At 40.4% G+C, this 27,818-nt stretch overlaps 1 protein-coding gene across 1 annotated transcript; it reads left to right on the top strand.

Moving 5' to 3' along the window:
- The first annotated feature begins 2,565 nt into the window (after positions 1-2,565).
- On the top strand, positions 2,566-26,249 carry LOC134071511 (high affinity choline transporter 1-like). Its single transcript, XM_062528257.1, has 8 exons — positions 2,566-2,743; positions 11,965-12,078; positions 17,591-17,746; positions 17,941-18,089; positions 18,512-18,655; positions 21,915-22,068; positions 24,876-25,093; positions 25,421-26,249. Exons 1-8 carry the CDS (start codon positions 2,566-2,568, stop codon positions 25,955-25,957), a joined length of 1,650 nt encoding a protein of 549 aa, XP_062384241.1. The 3' UTR covers positions 25,958-26,249.
- The last annotated feature ends 1,569 nt before the right edge of the window (positions 26,250-27,818 follow it).

Genomic DNA, 27,818 nt, shown 5'->3' with positions numbered 1-27,818 from the left:
CACACACACACACACACACGCATACCTACACCCACACGCACCACTACATACACACATAAAACATTACACAAACACATGCACAAACACGCCCACACGCATGCACACATACACCCTTACACACACACACACACACACACACACCTACACACACCCACACACACACACAGAGATGCACAGTGCACACACACACACACACACACACACACACACACATTGAGTACATTTTGTGAGACCACCGGAGCTGAGAAGTGAGTGTGTGTGTGATGTACTATGGCCTGTGTGTGTATGTGCGTTTCTGTGTGCCCATCTGTGTGTTTGCATGTGTGTATATGTGTGTATGTGCATGTTCTGTGTGTGTTCTCTTTCTCTCTCTCTCTCTCTCTCTCTCTCTCTCTCTCTCTCTCTGTGTCTGTGTTATCTGTGTGTATTCTGTGTGTGTTCTCTCTTTCTCTCTCTCTCTCTCTCTCCCTCTCTCTCTCTGTGTGTGTGTGTGTGTGTGTGTGTGCGCGAGTGTGTGTTTGTGTGCGTGTGTGTGTGTGTGTGTGTGTGTGTGTGTGAGTGTGCCTGTGTGTGTGTGTGTGTGTGTGTGTGTGAGTGTGTGTGCACAGTCTGCACACGTGCAGCAGAGAACACAGTGAACATATACACAGAGACACATAAAACACACACACAAGCAGACACACACTCACACTAGACAGAGAAGCACTCATACACAAAAGCAAGCGCACACATGCACACACTCATTTACATACATAAAAGTTGCAGTAGGGATGGAGTAGGCGATGGAAACACAAGCGTGATTGATATTTGCGGAGAGAATGTGCAGGACTGAGCGGTGGTCATATTGTGTATCGCTTTGCGGTACATCTAGTTTGTGTTGTGTTTTGCACTTCAGGGCCACCGTATTATTGTGCTCAAATAGTCATTCCGATTGAGTAATCCACTTTTTCTAATTGAATCAAGTAAAGTAAGCATATAATGTATATTAGTGGGAAATTCATTTCTCTCTCTCTCTCTCTCTCTCTCTCTCTCTCTCTCTCTCTCTCTCACACACACACACACACACACACCTGTCTGTTTGTCTATCTGATCCCTTTACCCTTTCTTTTCTTCACACTTCATACTAAGGAAGGCCTTACAGGCTTCAGCTGGTGCTGGCTATATATGTAAAAGTTAATTACACTTCAGTTCACTTCAATTATACGTCAGAGACAACAGAGATCTCTGCACTTTGTGCTCTGAAAGGGTTTAGACAAGAACTGGCAGAGCAGGCTAAGCCTGCACTCAAGCACACTAATATAAAATATATTGATTAGTATTCTTTTAGGCGGATTATGACCACAATTTTGAGCATTTTAGGCACAATTTCTTGGTAAAGAGCTGAATCATCAGTCTAAAATGTTTTATGATGTTGTATTGTTTATGTGGACCACTTTTGCACACAACTTGTAGAATATCTTTTCCCTCTGGCAACAAACCCTGTGCTACAATACCAGAAGTGTGAGTTTTATGGGCAAAACACCATTTGGAATTTGACCTTTGATGAGGATCACTAAAACCATCAACTTCCAGCTTTAGGCGGGGATCACACTAACCAGCGGCAAGCGGCAGGTTTCCTATTGTTCTCTATGGTTCGGCAGCGGAACGGTGACAACGCTGGCGTAACGCTAGCGTTGAGCAAACAGTGAGTTGAACTTGGTTCAGCTTTGAAGCGCAACGCTCGGCTCGTCACAATCAGTTTTGGAATATTTAGGTATTTTAACCAATCAGATTCGTCTAAGGACGTAGCAACAAAGATTGAACCTAGGAACGAGATAGAATGTTTAGATGTATTATTATGGTCTGAGCGTTGCGTTACGCATGCCGCTGCCGCTTGCCGCTGGCTAATGATCCCCGCCTTACTGGTGTTCTCTCATCTCTGCTGTCAAATGTGACAGCTGATTTTTGTAAAAGGGAGTGGCTAAGGGACAGCGTTTTTTTGTAAAAGGGAGTGGCTAAGGGAATCAGACTAAAGATGCATGGCAGCCAGACTCTACCATGACAAAGTTGAGCAGATATCTATATTTGGTATTGGGACCAATGATAAGACAGGACTCTTTACAGGGGGTCAGGATTTGACTGATTAGCTTTGCCAATTAGCAAGGCACTTCCTCGTCGCCATTTTCCAGAAATACATCATGTCCGGTGCCATTTCTCATCTTGCTGATTGGTGGCTGTTCCACTCTCAGCTCATGCATGAGCTTAGTGTGGGCACGAGCTCTCCTTCTGTACCTTACGTTAATCAGGCAATTGACTGAGTAAAGCGGCACCGGAAACAAGCCCCTTGAAACACCATGTTGAAGCCTGAAAAAAATCGTTCAATTTTGGCTATTTTCACTAGCCTAGCATTCACATTGAAATGAATGGGGGCGGGACTTGTTCACTTTCTCCAGTTCTTATAATACCTCCATGACTCTATAGGCTCAAAAGCCAGCTAAAAGCTCAGCCCACTTTAACCAGATCTCTATATTTGCTGGAAACTTGTGTGTCTTTGTGCAGAGCCAGCAGGCGAAGAGGTTTAAAATCATGGCCCTTAACATACCAGGCCTTATAGCCATGATAGGCTTCTATGCTGCAGTCCTGGCCACGGGAATATGGGCTTCCAAGAAATCCAAAGCAAAAAAGACCACTGGAACAGTCACAGAGGTGGCTCTGCTAGGAGAACGCTCCATAGATCTGACTGTTGGGATTTTCACAATGACTGGTGAGTGTGCTATCAGCAGTACTATCAGATACTCCCAAAATGTTAACAAATTGCAGGACAGAAAAGTTTCTAGAAAATATTTTGAGCTGCAAGCAAGGATATCTTTTGGTTTGGAGACATCACATTTTGGGACAACATTAACGAAGGATTATATTTCTGGAGAAAATACTCATTGATGGCAGGTGTGTCCTCAGTAGCATTTTTTTGTTGTTGCATGTTTTGTTCATAAACTAGGGACTTCTATACAACCACTGAGACTGGTACAAACTTGTAATGGTTGAATCTTGAAAAAACTGAGAACATGCTTGTCTTCCATTCTATAAAGCATAGTTAGGCTAGGAATAATCTTTTTAAAGATGTGAATGTCCAAACATGGCCTTCTAGATAAGGATTTTTAGAGAGTGTAAAAAATCAAGGGCAAAAAGACTATGAAAACAATAGAATTGAACAAAAATATTTTTATATGAACCCTGCAGAAACCCTTTATATATATTTTTTTTCTTTTTATGTCATGATTTTACAACCTTGTGAAGTGACCCTGGGTGTCATGAAAGGCGCTTTAAATAAAATGTATTATTATTATTGTTATTTTTATTACTATTATTATTATTATTATTATTAATATATATACTGTATATTATATTATGTATCGGAGTTGGTGCTGCAACCATTTTCCTGCATTTTGTCTGATTTCACACGGAATTACTCATATTAGTCAAATTGACTAATCTGAATAGTTAAAGGAACTGTATGCAGGAAATGTATTTCAATGAATCATAAAATGGCCCTGATATGTCACTAGACATTTAGAAATCATGCTAATTTCAAATACTTATATCACTGACAACAGTAGTCCGGCCAAGATATTTTCATTTAAAAGTGAAGTTGCAGCCCTCAACTGATGTTGATGTTGTTATGTTGTGTTTTGGTTTGATGTGCCGCCCTACACTTATCTGCGAATCACAAAGTCAGTAGTATTTCGCCATCCGGGTTGCCAGCTATGCTAGTTACCACCATAGATAGCTGCAGCTACAAACGTGTTGGATAAAAAATGTCTAACGTTATGGAACCTAAAAGACCTTGTTATGAATCTGAAATACGTCTAAAAAAAACAAGGATTTAGAAGATTGAGACGGCTGAAAACGGAGAAGAATTTGAAGACAGACGTCAGTGTTGTTAATTTGCTCCTGGACAGGTAAAGATTCATCAGTTTGGCTAACTTACTTGTAGGCTACTGTAAATGGACATTTTAAATAGCCTATTCATGACAGTTGAACAAATAATGCAAGTTCGTGCAAAGTATGTTGGCCATATGGAGGAGGTGGGTCATTGAATTGAAAAGGTAGGCTAAGGAATTGTTTGGGAAATAAAAGCAGCTAGTCATTGCTAACGTTAGCAATGCATTATCAGAGTTCGTTTCTCTGTTTTTATGTTGAGAAAACAGCACTTGCCATTGAAAGCTAGCAGCCTACGTTCCTGCTGCAGCTAGCTGGCAACCGTGACTCAGAGAGGAGGGGGAGGCGATTCACCGCTCTACAGTATTTTGAAAGTAATTGCAATACTCGTTTTGGCCAAAATCCTACATACGGTTCCTTTAAACGTTAACCAGTTTTCATTAGTTGACAAATTAACCAAACTAGGCTGTTTTGACCATTAGATTGTGTAATGTGTCTGACCAACATATTAGTCAAGTCAATTGGTTACATTTTCATCCATTTTTTCTTAGTTGACAAATTAACCAATCTAACTAGATTATTTTAACCAACTAGCTGATAAGTAAATAATTTATTGACAAATAACAAATGATTACGTAAGTTTACATTGTACTGTAGGCTAAAGACAACCACATACTGTACTGTATAGCAAACATACACTGAAGCAATCTTAAACATAAACATACACTCTACATACTTAGACCACAAGTTGCACAGTGCACACCAGGGGTGGACTGGCCATCTGGCCCATAAGCCAGACAGTTGATCAGTTGACGGCCCGATTGACATTGGGCTGGCCCAAGCACATCGTAGAGCACCAACCCACAGTTACTATATACACATTCAAAAGACAGAAAATGTTTGCGTTATAGCGAATAAGGTGGGCCGGTCTGGTCCAAAATGCCAGGGCCGATTTTTTGCACACACACGCACACACACACACACACACACACACACACACACACACACACACACACACACTCTCACATAACCCCCAAAAGCATACAGGCTCACACTCGCTTTACACACACACCCCAAAAGCATGCAGGCTCACACTTATCTCACGCCCCCTCATCTGGCAGTTGCTGCTGGTACGCATAACTCATGTCCAGCTTTGTGAATGTTTTTGCACCTACTAACTAACCTAGCAAACAGATCCTCCACTCGAGGTAGGGGTGGGTGTCAAGTTGGGATGCCTGATTAATTGTCAGTTTGTAGTCTCCACATATTTGCAATCCGCCGTTTTCCTTCAGCACTGGCACTATTGGCGCTGAGTCGGTCGCTGGGTCGCTTGTTTTGGGCTTGTTTTCAGAGTCCCAGTTGCTTATTACAGTGCATGAAAATGCACTGTAGGCTACTGTTCTTCCAAAACTTATTATTATTATTCCGCTTACCAATTTCATTTTTTCTATTCAGCTTGAACCGTTTAACTTAGAAACTTAATTCAAACTTTGTAACGTACAGTAAGTCTTCAATAGGAGAGGGCTGCTATGTATTTTTAAATGGTGCACAGTCATATTGGAACATAAAGGGGCCATCCCCAAAATTCCCACAAAGTTGGGAGCGTGGAATTGTCCAAAATCTCTTGGTTAATGCTGAAGAATTCAGAGTTCCTTTCACTGGAACTAAGGGACCAAGCTCAGCTCAGGGATGGCCCCTTCCTGCTCTAACATGACTGTGCACCAGTGCTCAAAGCAAGGTATTAAGGCAAGGGTTACAGAGTTTGATGTGGATGAACTTAACTGGCCTGCACCCAATAGAACACCTTTGGGATGAATTAGAGCGTATCCTGAGAGGCAGTCACCTCATCCAACATCAGTGTGTGGCCTCACAAATGCGCTTCTGAAATAATGAGCAAAATAAACATAAACTCACTCCTTAACCTCGTGGAAAGTTTTCCCAGATTAGTTGAAGCTGTTATAGCTGCAAAAGGTGGACTGACGTCATCATAAACAATATGGATTAAGGATGGGATTTGACCGAAGTTCACATGTGAGTGAAGGCAGGTGAGCCAATACTTTTGGCAGTATAGTGTATTTACACTTAAATAAATGAGTTGCCAAACTCAAATGTCAAGGCATCCGAATTACTCAAATAATTTCAGTTAAATTAGCTTCCCAGGCTTTACAGTAAAATGATTTGAGTTAAGTTAACTTCCCGGGTTTTACAGGAGGAAAACATACCTTTGCCATACGACTATAACAAAGTTATTATTGCTAACTAGTTACTAGCCCCTAACGCTAAAGAAGTGAGAGAGTAGTTATGTTTGGGTTGAATAACTATAGTAATACAGTGCCTATAGAACGTCATCATACCCTTTTGAAATAGTTACTTTTTTTGTCTTACAGCCTGAAATCAAAACCCATTTTTAAAAAAATCTTTTCCAGGTTTATTTACAAATTTAGCTGTACAACATCAAAATTATGAAAAAAAAGTCGACAGTTCTGAAAATTAATAAAAAATTAAAAACTAGAATAACAGGGTTGTAAAAGTCATCATATCCCTGACTTAATACTTTGTAAAGCTTCCTTTTGCTTTCATTACAGCCATCAATCTGTTTGGATATGTCTCTATTATAGCTTTGCACACCTAGATAGGGGAATATTTTCCGTGCAGAAATGTTAAAATTTAGTCAAATTCTGTAGGGAATGGCGATGGACTGCTCTCTTCAAGTCAATCCACAGATTTTCTTTAGGATTTATGTCAGGGCTCTGACTTTGCCACTCAAGGATATTCACCATTCTATCCTTAAGCCACTGCTTTGTTCTTTTGGCAGTATGTTTAGGATCATTGTCTTGTTGGAAGGCGAATGACCTCCCCATCCTCAGCTGTCTAGGAGAGGGACGCAGGTTTTCCTCAAAAATGTGGGTGTACTTGGCAGCATCCATTTTCCCTCCTATCCTGACCAATTGCCCAGTCCCTGCTGAAGAGAAACATCCCCAAAACATAATGTTGCCCCCACCATGCTTCACAGTAGGTATGGTGTGTTTTGGGTGTGTTTGGGTGTGTATACTGTGTTTGGTTAGCGCCTGGAGCTCAGTCCAAAAACTTCAATCTTAGTCTCCAAAAAGTTCGATCTTAGTCTCATCTGACCATAAAAGCTTTTTCCACATGGTAGCAGAATATTCCAGATGTGTTTTTGCACTGAACTCCAGGTGCAATGTTTGGCGAAAACCAACACAGTACACCACCCAAAACACACCATACCATTTGGTGGGGGCAACATTATGTTGTGGGGATGTTTCTCTTCAGCGGGGACTGGGCAATTGGTCAGGATAGAAGGGAAAATGGATGCTGCCAAGTACACCCACATTCTTAAGGAAAACCTGCGTCCCTCTCCTAGACAACTGAAGATGGGCAGGTCATTCGCCTTCCAAAACGACAATGATCCTAAACATACTGCCAAAAGAACAAAGCAGTGGCTTAAGGATAGGATGGTGAATATCCTTGAGTGGCAAAGTCAGAGCCCTGACTTAAATCCTATGGAAAATCTGTGGATTGACTTGAAGAGAGCAGTCCATCGCCATTCCCTACAGAATTTGACTAAATTTTAACATTTCTGCACGGAAAATTGGGCAAATATTCCCCTATCTAGGTGTGCAAAGCTACAGTATAATAGAGACATATCCAAACAGATTGATGGTTGTAATGAAAGCAAAAGGAAGCTTTACAAAGTATTAAGTCAGGGGTATGATGACTTTTCCAACCCTGTTATTCTAGTTTATAATTTTTTATTAATTTTCAGAACTGTTGACTTCTTTTTCATTATGTTGATGTTGTACAGCTAAATTTGTAAATACAACTGGAACAAGAATTTTTAAAAATGGGTTTTGTTTTCATGCTGTAAGACAAAAAAAGTAACTATTTCAAAAGGGTATGATGACTTTCTATAGGCACTGTATGTCCATTAAATATAATTTTGTCACAACCTGGTATATTAATGAAGTTAAATAGCACTACACCACCATCTACAGTTCTGCATTTTCACCTTAACATTAAAGTATTATAACTTGTGCAGCATTGCATGTCTCTCCCTACAAGCTTTAAACATCATCTTGACAACCATCCTGATATCTTACCTATTTGTGTCTTCTAACAAAAACAAATAGGGTGACACTGGCAGCTTGAACCAAAAAATGCCTGCAAAAGTCTTAACGGAAGCCCTTTTCAGAATTGGCCCCCTGACACAACAGTGGCCCTTGTGGTGTGATACTGTTGTGGTATTTATTGATCATTATTGTTTAATGATCATGCTTGCACACAAGTTGGATTATATTGCACATTTGCCCAAAATTACAGTAGGTAACATGGAAGAAAATGGAAGCACTTTAGGGGGAAAAAAACAGCTTTTTCCATTTTTAAGAATATAGTGATACAATGAAAAATAAATAAATAAATAAGCTGACAACCTGGCTAGAACTCATGTTGAGGGGTTCAATATGAATACTGGATAGGTTGTATTTTGTACCAAAAAGTGTCTGACAAAGTTTTAATGTCAGTTTTGGCCCCCTAGGATTTCAGAGGCCTTTATGAATTTTGCTTAGTGGTGTAATGGCATGGTATGGCCACGTGGTGGGATCTAAATAGTTTAGGTTCAAATGTATGACAACAATGCAGGTGGAGGTCTGCACTCTCTGAGTGCTTTTCTAGTTCTGTGACTTCAGCTAAGTATTTTTCAACTTTGTAACTTTTATATTTTTTGAACTATGAATTAAAAACGATTAAAAATGTCCCCATATACTTAACATTGTGCCGCTGTGACGCCCCTCTGCTCCCCCTACAGGCCGCTTGCTATTCTCCTTGTGGTCACACGGGCAGTTAATTAAGAGGGATTGCCTTCACCTGGTACCGGTGTGGGCATGCAAGCCATCGCCATCCCTTGCATCTCTCTCTCTCCATACACAGACATATTTTGGACACACCACACTGCACACCACTTCTACTCACTTACATATGACCGACACGCATTCATACACCTATAATTTCATCTCCCTAGACATTCTCGTTATCCTAGATTAACCTATTAACCTTAAATCAATATACATTTTTATTGGGAATCGTGTGCCTCTTTTGTGTTGTGCCGTGAGCCGGGCGTAACACAAATTGGGAGCTCTCCGGAATATTTTCTCCGGGTAAATAGCCTATTGTTTGTAGCGTGTTAAAGGTATACTATGCAGGATTGGCGATTTCATCGCCGGTTTCGCTTTCACTTTTCATTTTCGCTCGTTTTATGCTTGCATATTTCTCTGCAGAGCTTCCCCTACAGCTTTAGCGTGTATATTTGACAAAACTCCTCAATCGGTCAGTCTGCCGTGCCTTTTCATGAGACTTTACATGACACTTCCTGGAGTAGAGCATGGGTGCGTGCCCGGTGTCTCCTGAAGTTGCAAGTGTGGTTTTACCGCTACAGACCACTAGAGCGGCCAAAAAATACACCGTTCGACCGGTAATGACTCATTTAATCATATATAACAGTATGGAACGAATAGATTAACTGAAAAACGTTGCATAGTATACCTTTAAAGTTTTCTTTCATATTTCTTCAGTACGTCAACTGCTGTGCACTAGAAGCAGTTGTTCAGCTTGGTCAATTCATGAGTTTCATCAGGTCCCTTTCCAGAGGTGTAGCCTAATCAAGCACCATGCAGTCTGCATTGATAATCATGGTGCTTGATTTTATACACCTGTGGAAAGGGACCTGATGAAACCCACGAATAGACCTGAAGTTCGCCTACAAAAAAAGCTGCCATCTTTGCCCAAATAAGGAGATCCGGTACCTTGAGATTTTTTCTATGGGAAAATAACATGGGGATTTTCAATTATCGCACCTGTTAAACTCTCGCGGGGACGAAGAAATTGGAAATGCAGACGTTTTGCGCTACAAATTTTGACCTCAGCCTTCAAGTGGATACTGTGATCTTTGGTAGGCTAGTTGAAGATGGCACACTTTGATCTTTGCTACCCCAAAGCTAACTTACAATGCAACTTGCCATAGGCAGTTAGCTTCAATTAACACCCAGAACTCCTTATATGGGCAAAGATGGCAGCTTTGGATCCTATTTGTAGGCGAACTTCAGAGGTCTATAGGCCTTTCCTTCGAGCACTGTTTTGTTGTTTTCCGGTTTTGTTAATTTTCGTATTTTATTGTTTTCGCTTATCGTGGAAACAATCCCGGGAAGGAGTTTCTTAAAACTCCTCTGAGGGGCACGTGAGAACGGCTGCACTCATTAGGCAGTGAGCCTCAAGCCTGGCACGCTTCAGAAGCGTCAGGTGTTAAGTCAGCTTAGGAATTAACGACAGGTCTGGAGTGAACGGTGGTCTATGCCGGGGTGAGTAGAAGTTGTTTGTTTATTCACACTGATTAGAGCCAAGTGCGTGTATGTTTGTATCGTTCGTTAGAATACTGTAGGCCTAGCTGTTGGATTGTAGCCCATTTGGTAACTTTGTCGCCAAACATGTGTGCCTGCCCAGCTGCTGGATTTCAATTAGCCTATGTTTGGTGGTGGTAGCTATGAACATGAAATCGTTGTGAACAGTAGTAGTGAAAAAGAGGTAGGTTTGGTCTCGCTTACCTTTGTTGACTAGTAGGCCCTAGCTTTAAATTCAGTATTGGGGTTGTTTAGCTGATACTGACGAACTCACCCATTTGCAGATAAGTTGTGAGCTAAACTGTTTTGTTGTCTGCTTGGAGCAGTAGTTAGCTACAGTTAGTCTGCGTCAAGTTTCTCTTTGTCTAGTAGCGTTGTATTTGAAGCTTGTATTGTGGCAGTGCAGTTCCAAATGTAACGTCTGCTTATATATGGTAAGTCAGTTTAACATTTTATGGGTTGTAGATTGACTGGGGACGCCTAGTTTATTCAACTAGCCATAGAGTGTTATTTCTATTAGGCCTACTAACAAGAGAACATCTGTGGGTGTTAAGCCTAATTGTTAATTTGTTGAGAATATTAAAGGAACACATTAAAGGTGTTCATGTAATTGCGGATGCTCTTTCTTGAGCATAAGCATGTTTGTTGCTTGTGACCTGTTTCTCTCTTGTCTTCCCAGTGTCCAAGGGCCTGGGTGTTGGGACGATTTAAGCCTACCTTACACTGACAAGATTTGGGAAAGATTTCTGAAAGACTGTAGTCTTTTAACTAATGCCCCTCATTCAAGCTTTACTCAAAAGACTACAATCTTTCAAGAATCTTTCCCAAATCTTGCCAGTGTAAGGTAGGCTTTAGAGATGGGACATGGTCAGTTTTTTTTTATTTTTTATTAATGATTGTGTGTTGATGTTTCACTAGGTTTCCTGGGTGGAAACCTTTTGGGGAAGGAGGTGTGATGCCCCTCTGCTTCCCCGACAGGCCGCTTGCTATTCTCTGTTGTGGCCACCCAGTTTGCCGGCTTGCAGTGGCGAGACATACCACTTCTACTCACTTACATATGGCCGACAAGCATTCATACACCTATCATTTCATCCCCCTAGTCATTCTCTTTATCCTAGATTAACCTTAAATAAATATACATTTTTATTAGGAGTCTGTGTGCCTCTTTTGTGTTGTGCCATAAGCTGGGCGTAACAGCCGCCATGTTGGATTTCAACAACCAGCTACTTCACTGGCATGGTAAGCTAGTCCGTGGCTAACTAGCACCTATGACTAGTATTAGCTGCGCAGCCTCAGAGTTTCTTTAAACTATGCAACCACCATGTTTACCCTAGCTACACCTTAGTAACCATATCTACATTATCTATCTATACATTTTTGCATTTTCATGCACTCGTAATTCCTTGGAATTGCATTTCTAGTTACTTATTTATTGTGGCCGTTTTTTCGTTTATTTTAAAAGAGTGGTGGAAACGGGCTTCCGTTGTAAACGCTCATTAGTGTAAAAAAACATCCCCCAGGAGAGTAAAGTGATAATGGTTAAAAAATGTAAACCTTGAAACCTTTGTGAAATATATTTTGAATTGCAACCAAGGATGCATGACTTTTCCACATGACATTATATCTTCATTTTTCATAGCTTCCTGGGTTGGAGGAGGTTACGTACTTGGTATAGCAGAGGCTGTCTATAACCCAAACCAGGGACTGATCTGGGCACAGATGCCACTGCAGTATGCACTATCATTTATTGTTGGTAAGTTTGTTACAGAATTTGTATTTGTGAGTTGTAAAATCATGACTGACTTTTTTGGTCATTTTGATAGCACTGATAAAAGAAGACCCTGTAACACCGTATTATGTAATAACACGGCATTATGTGATAATGTAATAAATGTGCACGCCATTATGTAATAATTGCCGCATTTTGTAATAATCTGCCGTATTATGTGATAAGCTTCTTGAACGCAATATGTAATACATTTTGGCGCATTATGTAAGACGTTATTACATATTGCGGTTGTTACTACATAATGTGGGTGCTGCGATTTTTAATTTTTTTGTTTAAAGAGGAACTATGCAGGATTGGCGCTTTCATCTCTTTTTTTTTGATTTCTGAGCAATTTTGTGACTATGAAAAAGTTGCATAGGGTTTCTTTAACAATTGGTGCATGATGTAATAACCAACCGTAAGTGACATTAAAACAGCAAAATAATTTGTATTTACCTGGATGTAAGCATGGGTGTTGGAAGGAAACCAAAGAGCATGAAAATGCCAATGCAAATGCTCACGGCTTTTTTAATTCCAAAAATAATTCCAACCACAATAGAAGGACACAGAAATGAAGAAAAAAAAACAGACTTGGCCCAATCATCCATATGTGTAGCCTGACTCTTGCCAGACCCTTGTAGTTCCGCCATGCTCCACCAGAGGCGTTTCGCTGAGCTCCACACAAGGGTCTGGACGCGAGGGCAATCCAAACCCCTGGGCCAGTGATCAAAAAATAAGCAACCAATCAGGAGCGCCGAAGCGAGTGTTTGATTCAAATAACAATGGCGGCACGCAGCGAGGAGTCTTGTGCTGACATTGATTCTGCTATTTCAACCGTTTTGTCGAATCTATCGAGTATTCATTCTTTAAAAGATTAACAGAGAATAGTTTTGAAGACATTTATTGGTGGCAAGGATGTTTTTACTCTTCTTCCGACCGGGTTTGGCAAGAGCTTGTAGAAGCCTAGCACGTCATTCAAGATAACAGGCAAGTGGTTTATCGAATCACATGCGAGGATGTTTTACAAGGACCCGCCTTCAGAAATACATCTCCTATCGAGAAGTCCCAGATCCTTGTGTGAAGCAGACAGCGAACTACAGGATCTGGCGAAAGTCAGGTTACCATATGTGACCCTTCAAAGCAAAATCAGTCGCTTTGCGCACAACGTTATTTTGAGAAAATCAATAAACAATTTCACGTTTTCGCATAATTCGACAGTATATAGTGTCGCCCTTAGTCAACTCCGAGGCCAGGTTCTTAATACTGATGTTTTATTGATACAAACAACGTAGAACTAAACAAACAAGACAAACATACCACAGTCAATCATACATTCATAAACACAGACACAAGCTTGAGCATAATTAAATAATAAACAAACAAAGCGCAACATACCACTTGTGCCGGCTTGTTGGCTAAGAGGCGAGGTTAAACTTGTTGAGTATAAGACGGTGTGGGTTAACTCTTGTGAGCTATTAAGACGACATGCCTGCGGTGACTTCTTGTGAGCATGAGCGCATCAAACAGGTAGCTTACCCTTGTAGCCCCACGAGCTCATTCATAGACCTCTGAAGTTCGCCTACAAAAAGGATCCAAAGCTGCCATCTTTGCCCATATAAGGAGATCCGGGAGTTAATTGAAGCTAACTGCCTATGGCAAGTTGCATTGTAAGTTAGCTCTGGGGTAGCAAAGATCAAAGTGTGCCGTCTTCACCTACCGGAGATCACAGTATCCACTAGACGGCAGTGGACAAAACTGTCTAGCGAAAAACGTCTGCATTTCCAATGTCATCATCCCCAGGTGAGTTTAACAGGTGCGATAATTGAAAATCCCCATGTTATTTTCCCATAGAAAAAATCTCAAGATACCGGATATCCTTATTTGGGCAAAGATGGTGGCTTTTTTGTAGGCGAACTTCAGAGGTCTATTAAAATCAACAACTAACAGGAAGTGACATACGTGGATGCATTGTGGGAGATTGAGTCCATCACATATTACAATGTTAATAAATCTCATTACAGCAATCATTAATTTCATAGGAATATGTACATTGCAGCAGTATAAAAAATAAGAATATAATTGTGAAAAATATGCAAGTCTAAGATAAATAAACCAAACGATCAAACTTGTATGGCTGCAGCTACATAATCTACAGTTTAATATCGTGAACTATTTTCACGGAAAAACATACGTCTTGACTGTTAAATCCGGCGAAGATTCAACACCTTTGCAGTCATTCCCGTTGTCCACGCTGCTTAAAAAGGTGATTTTCTCCTCTTCTGGCATATCGTGACAGGAGAACCATGTCAACCTTGGATACGGTTATCTTAGCAATAGTTTGTGTAATACCCTCGATATACATATTGTTGGAAAGCTTAGTTTATGGCCGTTCACGTGAGCACAATAACTTAATTTAGTAAATTTTACCGAAACGACTGGTTTCGCTTTGCAGGGTCACATATGTCTTCCTCTGAATAGAGTATCACACAAACATAATGAGTGAACTGGATTCCGGCTCCAGCTCCACACGCAGACATAGTCCAACATCTAAGTTATGACTGTTAACCATCGTACTTAAATAGTGCTTTTTTGCCTGTTGTTAATCCTTCACCTTCACAATACATGTTCATTGTGTGGGTAGATGACATGACATGGCTTTTTCACCGTCACAGAAGATAAAACACAATTAATTTCACATTTTCACATTTTAAAATACTGTAAAAGGTTAAACATTTTCTTGCTTTACATGAATTTGTTGTTTTAATACCTGAGTTATTTATCGCTTTTTCAGAACTTTGAGCCAAACCTTACAATTGTCCTATGGTGTGATGGTAGACAACATAATTATATAAATATTAACTTTTATAAATAGAGGAAATAATGTTTCAAATTTTTAATGAACGCTCCTGGCATAATTGTGCAAGTGTCTATTTTACTAAGTGGCAATCACTTTTCCCATACATACATTTCTAAAATGGTAGGAACTCCGTAAAGTTCGTCACAGAAAAAAATGTCCTTTGGTGTTATGCAATAACCTGATGTTAAGTTGGCCAAAATCATGGACAAATACATTTAGTTGAAAGACCCCATTCAAGGTCATGTGACTGAAGACCCCAATGAAGCCCTGGAGCAGTGAACATGGTGAGAATTTCTCTCAGAGTTGCTCAGATATTCAACTATGTTTTCAGACCACTGAAGTAGTTAAGTTTTTTTGTCCTTTGGTGTGACACCCCTAAATGCCATTTTTGTATTAAAATTTGTATTTTTAACAGCAGGACTATGTAATATTATGCAAGTGCATGATGTCAGTTGCTAATGACAGCTCAGTTAGTATTAGCATGGTCATTAACTGCCACAACAGCTTAAATGTCCTTTGGTGTGACAGGAAATGTCCTTTGGTGTGACACTTATAATGACTTAAATTCAAATATTTATTGCTGTTTTAGAGACGACATACAATGTTCTGAAGTGTTACTAAAGCAACTATAATATAAAGTACATAAATCTAAAACTTTTTTTTTTATAACAGAAAGAACCTCCCTGCAGGACCTGTGGCCCAACCTGCCCTGGAACTTCCAGTGTTGCCACCAACGAATAGAATGTCATTGTAGATAATTGTGTCAAGTATGATTAAAAACTGCTCTAACAGCTGAAAAAACAGCCTGACCAGCTTAGGGTGGTTTGCTGGTTGACCAGCTTGTTAACCAGCTTGTTTGGCCACCCTATGATGGTTAACCAGCTATAGACCAGCAAAAGTCATGCAAAAACATACCTGCAGCTTACGATGGTAATTCTGCTGGTTTTGCTTGTCGTACCATCTCACGCTGGTCATTTTAGTTGGTGTTGCTGGTCTACATTACTGGTTTTTACTGGTCATGCCAGCTTATGTTGGTCATAGCAAACCAGTATGGCCATCTTACACCTACAATGTAAAGCTTGGCAGGCTGGTCACCAGCATGACCATCTCACACCAGCGGTATCCCACACGACAGGCTGGTCACACCAGCATGACCAGCTTCCTTAGATGGTCACGCCAGCATGTCCACCTGGTGGCCTAACCAGTTATACCAGCAAAGACCAGCAATAGCTGGAGGAAAACCAGCAAAAAACAGCTAAAACCAGCTACCAACATCAACATGGTTTCTTGCTATTTTTCAGTAGGGATGTTTTAGATAGAGTGTACTTCATGAATGTAACGCAATGTTTTAAAATGGAATTTCCCTATTGAGGATTATGGTCCCTCTTTTGGCGATCAAAAACGGATGGTCAGAAGCACAACGTTTATAGACATTAAAGGCATGGCAGTCCACATTCACTAATTTAATGGTGTGATTTTGTCAGGTGCTGGACACAAAAGGGTTGTTCTTATGTCTCTTAATCAGTCATGGGTGTGTTTTGGGCGTAACATCCTTTAAAACAATGAGAATAATATCTATCATTTCCTTCAACAGCAAACAATGCAACTTCACACAGCACATTTGAAGGAATCTGCATGCACACAAGACTATATGGAACAGGGATTCCACTAAACCTTGCTTTACTTGTGACTAGCAGAGTTTAGCCTACATGCATCTGCACTCACCTATTATTTGAACTCATAGACAAAGTGAAACTTCACCGTGGTTTCATAGTCGACAAATTAGTTCAACACAGTTAAGTACTATTACTATTGACTGACAATGGGTTATCATAAAAAAAAATAGCCTGGAAAAAGCAACACTTATCCAACAAATGTCCTCCTTTATCACTGTTACAATAAACACTACATATATTCTGACTCACTTCATGCAATAGCTATCTTTGTCCTTCAGTGTGACATTTTGTCCTATAGTGTGACAAACATAAAACAACAGAAAAACATCCTTAATTTCAAAACGTACTTTAAAAAAAGCCAGGTTTGGCATGAGGGGAGCTCCAATAATGGCTCCTCTTAGATAGGTACAATTTCAAACAGTTTTGTAAGGTTGGCGGAAAAAAATGTATCGACATTCATAGGAAAAAGTCAATCAAGTTCATCTATTCGTGGTGAAAATGATTGTAATTAGAACTTTTATGTGAAATAAATATAATTTTAAGAAAAGAATGATTTAATAATGTGAACAATTCTGTTTCATGTATTTTTTAATGTTATTCAATATCATTTCTTAGTACTTTTTAAATGTCACACCATAGGACACATTCACAGTGCAGATGAGTGTAAACGTGGAAAAAATAGGTGAGGTCATTGACGAAATGAGTGACCACTATTATTTTCAGAAACTACAGTTTCCATACTACATAAATATTTGTATTTTTTCTTTAAAAATTATGTTTTCCAAAAAAAACACTTTTTCTTGGCCAGATGTCAACTACCCGTGTACAGGAGAACAAGCCACGAGAAGCAGGCTATTTACAACGGCAGAACAAAATATAAATATATCGCCACTCTAGGGGGAGCTTGCCAAAAATGTAAACATGCATATTTCCTCTCATCACTCCGATTTCTTCTCTCTTTCAGGTGGTTTAGTCTTTGCTAAGCCAATGAGAGACAGGAAGTATGTGACTGTTATAGACCCATTTCAGATCAGGTACGGCAAAACTATGACTGTTCTGATGGTTATCCCTTCCCTCGTTGGAGACGTATTGTGGGTGGCATGTTCTCTCACAGCTCTGGGTAAAGTAAACCTTTGATATAGCAACACCTTCTATGGGTTTAACATTACATTTGTGTTGGTGCTAAAGATGCAGCATCCAGAAAAAAACAGCAACTGTTATGGGTGTTCTAAATCTATCTTTATCATATATATTGGATTTTAAGTACTTCCTGAAGTCTTGCCTGAGCAACCCTGTTTCTCTCTGAACACCTAGGTGGGATGATTAGCACCGTCCTTGGTATCCAGCATGTCTACTCTGTGGTGATATCTGCAGCTGTAGCAACCATCTACACTCTCCTTGGGGGCCTGTACTCTGTGGCCTACACTGATGTCATCCAGTTAATCTTCATCTTCGTTGGTCTGGTGAGTTTCACCAGAGATGTTATAAAGGAGGAGACAAAGCATTGAAAGAATCCTCCATAGAAATGTATGGGGTTTGAAATGTCAATATGGCAGTTGTCTACATATCCCGCCCCTTCCTTTAAGGAACCAATGGCAGCGGTTGGAAACGGCATGATTGATGATTGCATGATTGACCTTTTGTTTACTCCCCCATCACCCCGTTTAGGGGTTTGTGAAACATGAACAAAAATATTGGAGATTCAAAAATTAAATCGAATCGTGTGGTGCCAAGACATTCCCATCTATATCCAGAGGCAGTTTGTGACTTGTTTTTGTTGCAGGCAACTATCTTCTCAAATGTTGGAATGAGAAGGCCTCGATTCATCAATTTTACTATGAGTGTTGTGATCTTTGCTACTGTGTCATCATGTGTTTTCCTCCAGTGGCTCTGTGTGCCGTTCATCCTCTTGAATCCCATCTCTCTTGACATCAGCATCACAGCCTTCAATCACACCTACCAGGCACCGTGGCTTGGTCAGCTCAAGACCCGGGACATCTCGCTTTGGTTGGATAACTGGCTCACATTGGTAAGGACAAAATGTCTATATGCTCCTTGCTATACTATGCCTTTTGGTGCTAAAACAGTACCCAGTTTGTGCAGGCATGCATTGGCATTTTTTTTCAAGTCAGTGTAGCGTCAGAATGTTATTTTAAGGTAAAATAATTTGTGTGTTGCATTGAATAGTGGATTCTATTGTTATAGTGGAAAAGGAACAAATGAAAATGCCTGTATACTTTGAGAGCTATACTGAAATACTGTAGGCTACTGTGAGGGACCGAGGTGGCCACCCCACGTTGTGGGAGGTGCAGCACTGGTTTTGGTGGTGTTGAGGAAGGAGGTGGCAGGAGACAGCAGTACAATACAAAATATCCATTTATTTCCAACAGGCTGATCAGGGAAGCACGATCAGATCAGAGTCCAGGCATGATACAGGGATCTTCAATAGGCAGGCAACACTTATAGGCAATTAACTAGGCAACAAACTAGGCAATTAACTAGGCAATTAACTAGGCAACAAACTAGGCAACTTTCCGAGCAACAGGTCCAAACAAGGCGATTTGCAAAACTATGGACCAAACTTTCCCCTTTGCCTCACAGCAAGCAAGGGTTACTTTTTACACTTCAAAGAACATCAAGACTTCCCTTAATCCAGGACCTCCACCTCTTCCATGCGGCTTCCCTGTCTCCCGTGTGTGTCTCTGTGTCAAAGACCCCTACCTTAAATAGGCTAGGCCATTAAGTAATTAGTGCTTGGACTAGGGGTGTCACGATTCTCCAAATCCTCGATTCGATTTAATTTTCGATTTTAAAGCCACGATTCGATTCGATTGTCGATCTTTTTTTATTAATGCATTCCTTGTGTCATTATTATTATTATATTAATTTTTATTTTTTGCCCTCTTCCTATTCTGTTTCAGAGGGCTTTTATTTTGAAAGCAATTTTTATTTTGAAACCGTTCCATCCGTGAGGTTGTAAACAAAAAAAAAACGTCAAACATAGACATGTGAACATAGTGAAATGAAGCAACACAGAATGATACTTTGAATGTTTGAGCACACTCTGAAGACACTCTGAAGAGACCCAAGGTTAGTGTTAATGGAATAAGTACTTATCAATGTGCATTTTAAGCCTTAAAGTCATTTTGAACTGTAGGCTAACTAAATCGTTTTTTTTACTTGCTAAGTTGAGAAGGCTAAATTGGTGTTAGGCTAACTGACGTGAATGAACGCAAAAATGCTTCCACACCTGTGATTTCAGAGTAACAAGAGGTTGATGTGCATTTTTTAACTGGCTGCAGCCTAAAATTAGAGGAGTGTTGATGCTGCACGTGTGTGGTTTTGCGTTTTGGGCATACATGCTGGACGTCACGTTGGGGGTGTGGCTGCATCGTCGATTCTACTTTTCAGTTCGAAGTTCGAGATTGAGATGTAATTTCGATCGATTTCGATTTAAAATCGAGATTGTGACACCCTTAGCTTGGACTGAACCACTATATGACGTGTGTGTGGGGGGGAGAGGGCTGTACCATTAACACCACAGTTAAAATCAAAAGCTTATCACAAACACATACAAAGCAATGAACACGGAACTAGTGCATGTGTGTGATACAAAATCTGTTTGCACAAGGCAGAGTCAAAAGTTAGCAGAAGGGGAAAAGGAGAGGTCTTCTTTTTCACAGCTACATGACATCAAAATGTTCAGAGATTCACTGCAGCTGCATGTTTGTTACTGTGGGCCCTAATTTGGATGATAGGCAAAGTGTGAAATCTTAAAGGTGAGGTCAGCGATCGTACATGATTTCAAGCCAGTAACATTTCTTATGTCATTCAGCAATCATCTCCCTATGATCTGCTAGATGCCCGTTCTCAGTCTCAGTAGGCATCCCTGGCTGGAGATAAACAACGTGGGGCAACATGCCCCCCCAGACTCCCTGTGTGGAGTTTCACTGGGAATAGAGATTGAGAACGTGACGTAAAACGCAGCGCATTTTGGGAATCGGGGGCCCAAAAATTAAGTAGTTTTACTGACGTGCGGGAACAACGCAGCGCAGTTGTTGAAATGCCGTTTACCTGCTGTGTTATAAAATTCAATAGAGTAACATGAAGCTTATCTTTTATCGTTTTCCTGCGTGGAAAAATAATAGTACACGCCATGTTTCAGAGGTGACAAAAAGGCGAGGAATGGCATGGATAGCAGCAGTAAGGAAGCGCAAGATTATGTTCTGTTTTTCACAAAAATTTTTCACGATTAGTTTTCATTATTATCGTGCCAGATCATAGACCCAGAACACTAGTTTACATGGGCTGGCATCAGGCTAGCCAAACATACCCATAATTCTTTGTGTTGATGACGTTGGTCACATGTCTTAGCGATCTCTATGCTGAAGGCAGGGAGAGATAATTTGATACTGTAGGCAAAATCTATTTTCTAATACAACAATATGGGCAAGGCCATAACATTGATGAGTCAGCTCAATGGCCCCATACTCCACACAATTACCTATACTTCAAGCATGAACCTTACCTGTTGATAGACTTTGTACTCTGCCCACCATTTGAAATTAGGGCCCTGTGCTTTAAAGGGATGGTTCTGAGTTATTGCATGTTAGGGTCCTTTGCACCATGACCTCGGAAGACATTTTTTCCCCTTGCTCGATCATATTAGTGCCTGCACTGAGCCATTTGCCTATATAATTATAAGTATATAAAAGTATGTACTTTTTTGATCCTGTGAGGGAAATTCGGTCTCTGCATTTATTCCAATTTGTGAATTAGTGAACACACAGCATGCAGTGAATACACAGTGAGGTGCACTAACCCAGAGTAGGGCCCAACAGCAGCACTTAGAATAGAATATATACTTTTTTGATCCCGTGAGGGAAATTCAGTTCTCTGCATTTAACCCAATTTAACCGAATTAGTGAACACACAGTGAGGTGAATCACACAACCCAGAGCAGTGAGCTGCCTGCCCAACCAGCGGCGCTCGGGGAGCAGTGAGGGGTAGGGTGTCTTGCTCAAGGGCACTTCAGCCGTGGACTGGTCAGGGATCGAACCAGCAACCCTCCAGGTACAATCCCGAAGCCCTAATCAGTAGGCCACGGCTGCCTACTGGTTAATGCTAACTCGACCAATGACCGACCAAGGGGAAAAGGCGTCTGGCTTTAGGTCATGGTGCAAAGAAAGGACCCTAGCGTGAAGTTATTCCCAACCATCCCTTTAAGTATGAATGCTAGGAAAATGATCAAGTAAACAATATATTAATACTCTGATTTTAATGGCTAGGGCTTGGGAGCCATGTCTTTCCAGAGTTTTCAACAGAGGAACTTGTCTTCAGTTTCACCAGCTAAAGCACAGATCGCAAATTTCGCTGCAGCAGTGTTGAGTGTCATCTTGTCAGTTCCATCAATACTGATAGGAGCAGTGGCTGCATCTACAGGTTTGAACTGCTTTCTAAACTCCGCTACCAAATGTCAAGTCCATGTGAAACCATATGTTTGTTCTATTAATTGTAACTTAAAGAAATAAAACACAAACATTAAATGTGCTGTATGTAAAACATGTATTGTAATACATCATTAAATGACCATAGTATGCAATAAGATATTAAGGAACATGCTTTTTCAAATGGCTTCACTAACAACAGTACAGTCAGGACATTCACAATTTAAACTTTCATTTGCGGCCTGCAAATACTCTCTATTAGTTTGGCCATTGACATCCCTGCCACCGGTCTGCAATTCTATGCAGATTTGAAACTGGCTACAGTTGGGGCAACTTTGATCTCATCTGACAGTTGGTTCCAGAGCTGAGCTGCATAGCAACTAAAAGCTGCTCCACCATGTTTAGGTCTAACAGTAGGCTTTGCTAAATTTGCGAAATTATTTACCTTATGACTGAGTAGTGTACCTTAAAGGAACACTTCACCGTTTTCTCATATTAAACTACGTTATTCCCTTAACTACGAGTTGATACTGTACCTCTCACGTTTCAATGTGTGCACTCACTGGCTCTGGCGCGCGGGACACTTTGATAGCACTTAGCTAGCCCAGTTCATTCATTAGGATCTCCATGTTTTCCCTATTAAAATACAGTAACACGAGTAGTCACACGACCAATTATGGTGTGACAAAATAAAACGTGGTGCATTTCTAAGCGAGTAAGAGGGATAACCATGTTGTGTGGCGGAATAACACTTGGTAGCACTTACACTCGGCGCAGTAATATCATCACTCTTGCACTTTCAGTCTCACTTTGGAGCAAGGGGGCAGGCATATTCCCGGAAGTAGAAACACGAAATGAGCTGGTGATCAACGCTCTGCTAACTCCCTTGGACGGCCATAGATTTCAGATTTTTTTGCGATCCCATAACTTCATGTAACATGTGCCCTTTGTCTCCCTTATAGCTTCTGTGTATTCTATATAGGGTATCGAAGGCAAAATTAATTAACTTCTTCCCCGTATATTACGTTGGTTTCCCGTAAAGAAGTATTTTAGCATGTCTGTTGTAGGGAAGCTAACGTTCGCCCGTAATGTTTGGATAAGAAGCTGAGTGAGCCTGCACGAAAACCATGACTGAGAGTCATTCGCAAGATCAGTGAAAATGCGTGTAGCCTACGGTAGCCTACTGTTTGATATGGTAAAGCATTACCTAGAGGCAAGTACACATAATAATAATATTAAAAAACGAACGTTAACAATTTCAGAGGTTTTCGATCTATCAGACGAGTTACAGCAGGCTAACGTCACAAAATGAGTTTGAGTCTGCGCAGTACGATGAACAGGAAACAAATTTTTGTTTCAGCCCCCTCTCATTGAGAACGACGGAGTCTGTTTGTCCATTTCTTTTAGGTCTATGCTTTGGAGTGAGGATATCACTGCGCCGAGTCTAAGTGCTCCCAAGTGTTATTCTGCCACACTATATACTGTAGTTATCCCTCTTAACTGCTTGAAAATGCACCACGTTTCATTTTGTCTCACCATACTTGGTTGTGTGACTACTCGTGTAACTGTATTTTAATAGGGAAAACATGGAGGTGTTTGGTCGCTTCTAACTTCATCTTTGTTTGGATCCTCATGAATGAACTGGGCTAGCTAAGTGAAGTAGCAAAGTAGCGCCGTGCGCCAGAGCCAGTGAGTGCACGCATTGAAACATGAGAGGTATGTATCAAAGTTAAGGGAATAACGTACTATAGTTTAATATGAAAACACGGTGAAGTATTCCTTTAAGATTGTTATCACAAAGAATCATGAGTTCGCTTAGCTCAGTTCATGCATGTTTGAATCCTCTGTTTTAAGCACTAGTGGTCATTCTTACATACTCTTTAACACTTCTGGAAGTTAAAGGGATATTCCGCCATTTTTGGAAATACGCTCATTTTCCACCTCCCCTCGAGCAAAACAATCGATATTTACCTTGTTCCCGTTCATCCAGCCATTCTGTGAGTCTGGCGATACAACTTTTAGCTTCAGCCTAGCATAGATCACTGAATCGGATTAGACCATTAGCTTCTCGCCTGCTAGCTTGATGTTTAAAAGTGACTAAGAATTCTGATAATTTTCCCATTTAAAACGTGTCTCCTCTCAAGTTAGAAAGTGCAATAAGACCAACTGAAAATGAAACCTGGCGTTTTTCTAGGCTGATTTGACATGGAACTACACTCTCATCTGGCGTAATAATCAAGGCAACTTGCAAACGTACCATAGGCGCAGTGATATCGTACGCAGCATCTGAAAATAGTCCCCATAGACATCAAGCAGTAGTAGTGCCAGTAGCTGCAAGTTGCCTTGATTATTACGCCAGATGAGAGTGTAGTTCCATGTCAAATCAGCCTAGAAAAACGGCAGGGTTCATTTTCAGTTGGTCTTATTGCACTTTCTAACTTGAGAGGACACACGTTTTAAATGGGAAAATTACCAGAAATATTAGTCACTTTTAAACATGAAGCTAGCAGGCGAGAAGCTAATGGTCTAATCCGATTCAATGATCTATGCTAGGCTGAAGCTAAAAGTTGTATCGCCAGACTCACAGAATGGCTGGATGAACGGGAACAAGGTAAATATCGATTGTTTTGCTCGAGGGAAGGTGGAAAATGAGCGTATTTCCACAAATGGCGGAATATCCCTTTAAGTTAAGAAAAAACATTGCTGTTCCCCTCACCTATTCTGTCATTGTCGTATTGCTATGATGGGCTCATGTTTAAAGTATGCTTGTGTGTGTGTGTGTGTGTGTGTGTGTGTGCACAGACTGGAACCAGACTGACTATGGAATCCCATCTCCATATGAACGCAAAGAGGCACATGTAGTCCTTCCTCTCTGCTTGGAGAACCTCGCTCCCTCCTATGTCTCCATCATTGGGATTGGAGCAGTGACAGCAGCTGCCATGTCCTCCATCGATTCATCCCTCCTTTCCTGCACTTCTATGTTCACCTCAAACCTCTATAAGAAGATCATCAGACAGCAGGTTTGTTTATCTGCGTTAGGGGTTAGCGTTGCCATTGAGTTGCTGTTTTAAATCAAATCAAGTCAATTCAATTCAGTTTAATGGGTAGTTCAGTGGACATTCTACGGGTGCGTCTATTACATCTCAACAGGCATAAGAATACATTTATTAACCCTCTGACTGCCAGGGTTTTAAAAAAAATAAAAATGGATAAACAAAGTAGAGGGAAATACATCAGTGAATGACGCAAGTTTTCAAAAACAATCACAAATAATTCTCTCCCTTTCTCTGTCTGTCGGTCTGTCTCTCTCCCTTTCTCTGTCTCTCTCTGTCTCTCTCTCTCTGTAGGCATCAGACAAGGAGCTGATGTGGGTGATCCGGATAACTGTCGTTGTAGCTGGTGTGATTGGTACTGCGTTGACTTTCATTGATAACAGCATTGTGTTCTTTTGGATCCTAAGTTCTGACATGGCCTACTGCGTCATCCTCCCCCAGTTAGTTTGTGTCCTATTCTGTGATCTCTCCAATAGTTATGGGGCGGTTGTTGGGTTTGTCTTAAGCCTGCTGTTGAGGGTCTTGAGTGGGGAGCCCCTAATCGGCCTCCCGCCAGTTATCTGCTTTCCGGGAGGTGAAGTAATTGATGATGTGTACGTCCAGCCTCACCCTGTCCGCACACTAGCTGCACTCTTTGCGTTTCTTTGCATTCTATTGTTCTCTTACATCTTTGCCTACCTCTTTCGCTGTGGGACACTCCCCAAAAGGTGGGATGTATTTGGTGTCACCAAGGTCACAATCTCTGCATTAGACAACCAAAATAGTGTACCAACATCATTAAATACTGCTGATAGAGAGAGCTTAATGATATCATTGGATGCCAAGAGTTAAATGAAACCCGAATGAACTGTAAAGCTGTAGAGTTCAATTAAGTTCAGTTGAATCAAGAAAATATTGACCAGTAGACCGATGTATGGACAATACATTATCTCTTAGGCCTACTTCTTAGAACTATTGTGAGTTCTTCTTTTTCCTTATATGTTTAGGTTATAGCAAATAAACAGCCTAAATATGTAAGATTTATTTTCTTTTTGTACAAATAAAGTTGTGTACAGGGATGGGCAAAGATACATCAAAATGTATTTGGAAATAAAACGGCAAATGTATAAATGTATCAATATATTCTTTCTACTAAACAGCAGCAATGCCATGATCATTCCATTGTACTTGTACAATGACAATAAAGGCTAGGCTACTACTACTACTGTATGTGTCAAAAAATACTTAATACATCATTAAGTACTGCTGTTAGAGAAGTAACCCCCCCCCCCCCCCCTGAATGATGATAGACATACAGTATAGTTTAATGGATGTTGATATTCATAGTTTAATGGATGTTGATAGTTTAAAACTAGATTTTTTAAAAGTTGAATGTTGATTGTTTAAATGAGGCAAATGTTGAATGGATGTTGATGGGCAGAATGTTTACTGGATATTGATACGCAGATAATTCAATGGATGATGATAGACAGATAGTTAATTAATGTTGATAGACGGATAGTTTAATGGATATTGATGGACATAGTTTAACCCAGGTAAAAAAAGTAGTATACTTCAGTGTATTAGTAATATGGATAAACTACATGAAGTATAAAACAAGTATGCTTCTTGGTTTTTGTGCTTTATTTGAAGTGAATTTAATGTATACTTTAGAAAGTATACTTAGAAATGTGTGTGATTAAGTTCAACTTCTGAGTCCAAAAAGCAAGTATACTAATTTCATAATAATCAAATTGTTTTTTATTGTACTTTTTGAAAGTGTACTTTGTTGTTAGTGTATTTTAAATTTGATAGAAGTACAGTTGTTTCAAGTGTATTAAATTTTATAAACTTAGAGTGGTAATTTGATGTACTTAGACTACTAATGGAAAATGTTTTTACATTGTTCGGCTGATTTCTGAAAAGATTAATGTGGTAAAATGTTGCAGTATGGACGAAATAAGTTTATTTTGTACAAATAATATTTTTTCATTTGGCTCCACATCTTGGTGAGGTAGTAAGTCCACACTATTACCACCATGTATTAATGCACACTTATTATACGGCTCTTCACAATGCAAGTAGAACGCCCCATTGACTTGAATGGGATTTCCCAACGTTCTACCGGTCATTATTTCTTGATAGAGGACCTCTGAAAAAAATAATGACCGCTGTCAATGGCAACAGTCACGTTCTATCTGTGTGGCGAACTATTTATTTTGTTAGCGGAAGCCACGAAACGGTAGCTAAGTCATTGCTAGACACATTGTGGTACGTTTCTTCTCGTTTTGGCAAGTACCCTCCGCTGCGCTTCGGGGTTCAGTTCATCCTGTCGGGAATTATTTTCCGATAATGACCGGCGTTCTATACATTATCCCTTACTTGATTGACAGAAAGGTCACTTTATGTAACAGGTAAAGAACAGTAATTATTTCTACATATATCAAGGTCAAAAAGGGAATCCCTGGAATAGACTATGCTACAGCCCTGTTCAAGTTCTTACTTACTCAGGGGGCAGCCGTGGCCTACTGGTTAGGGCCCGCCGGTTCGATCCTCGACCAGTCCACGGCTGAAGTGCCCTTGAGCAAGGCACCTAACCCCTCACTGCTCCCTGAGCACCGCTGGTTGGGCAGGCAGCTCACTGCTCAAAAGTGATCAATTGTTAAGACAAATCCTAGTTAAACTGCCCCAATACTTGGGAGCAATGCTGCAA

Source organism: Sardina pilchardus, chromosome 23, assembly GCF_963854185.1.
Source record: "Sardina pilchardus chromosome 23, fSarPil1.1, whole genome shotgun sequence".
Lineage (NCBI taxonomy): Eukaryota > Metazoa > Chordata > Actinopteri > Clupeiformes > Clupeidae > Sardina > Sardina pilchardus.
Note: the sequence above shows the minus strand (reverse complement) of the source record. Positions and strands in the feature narration are given on the sequence as shown.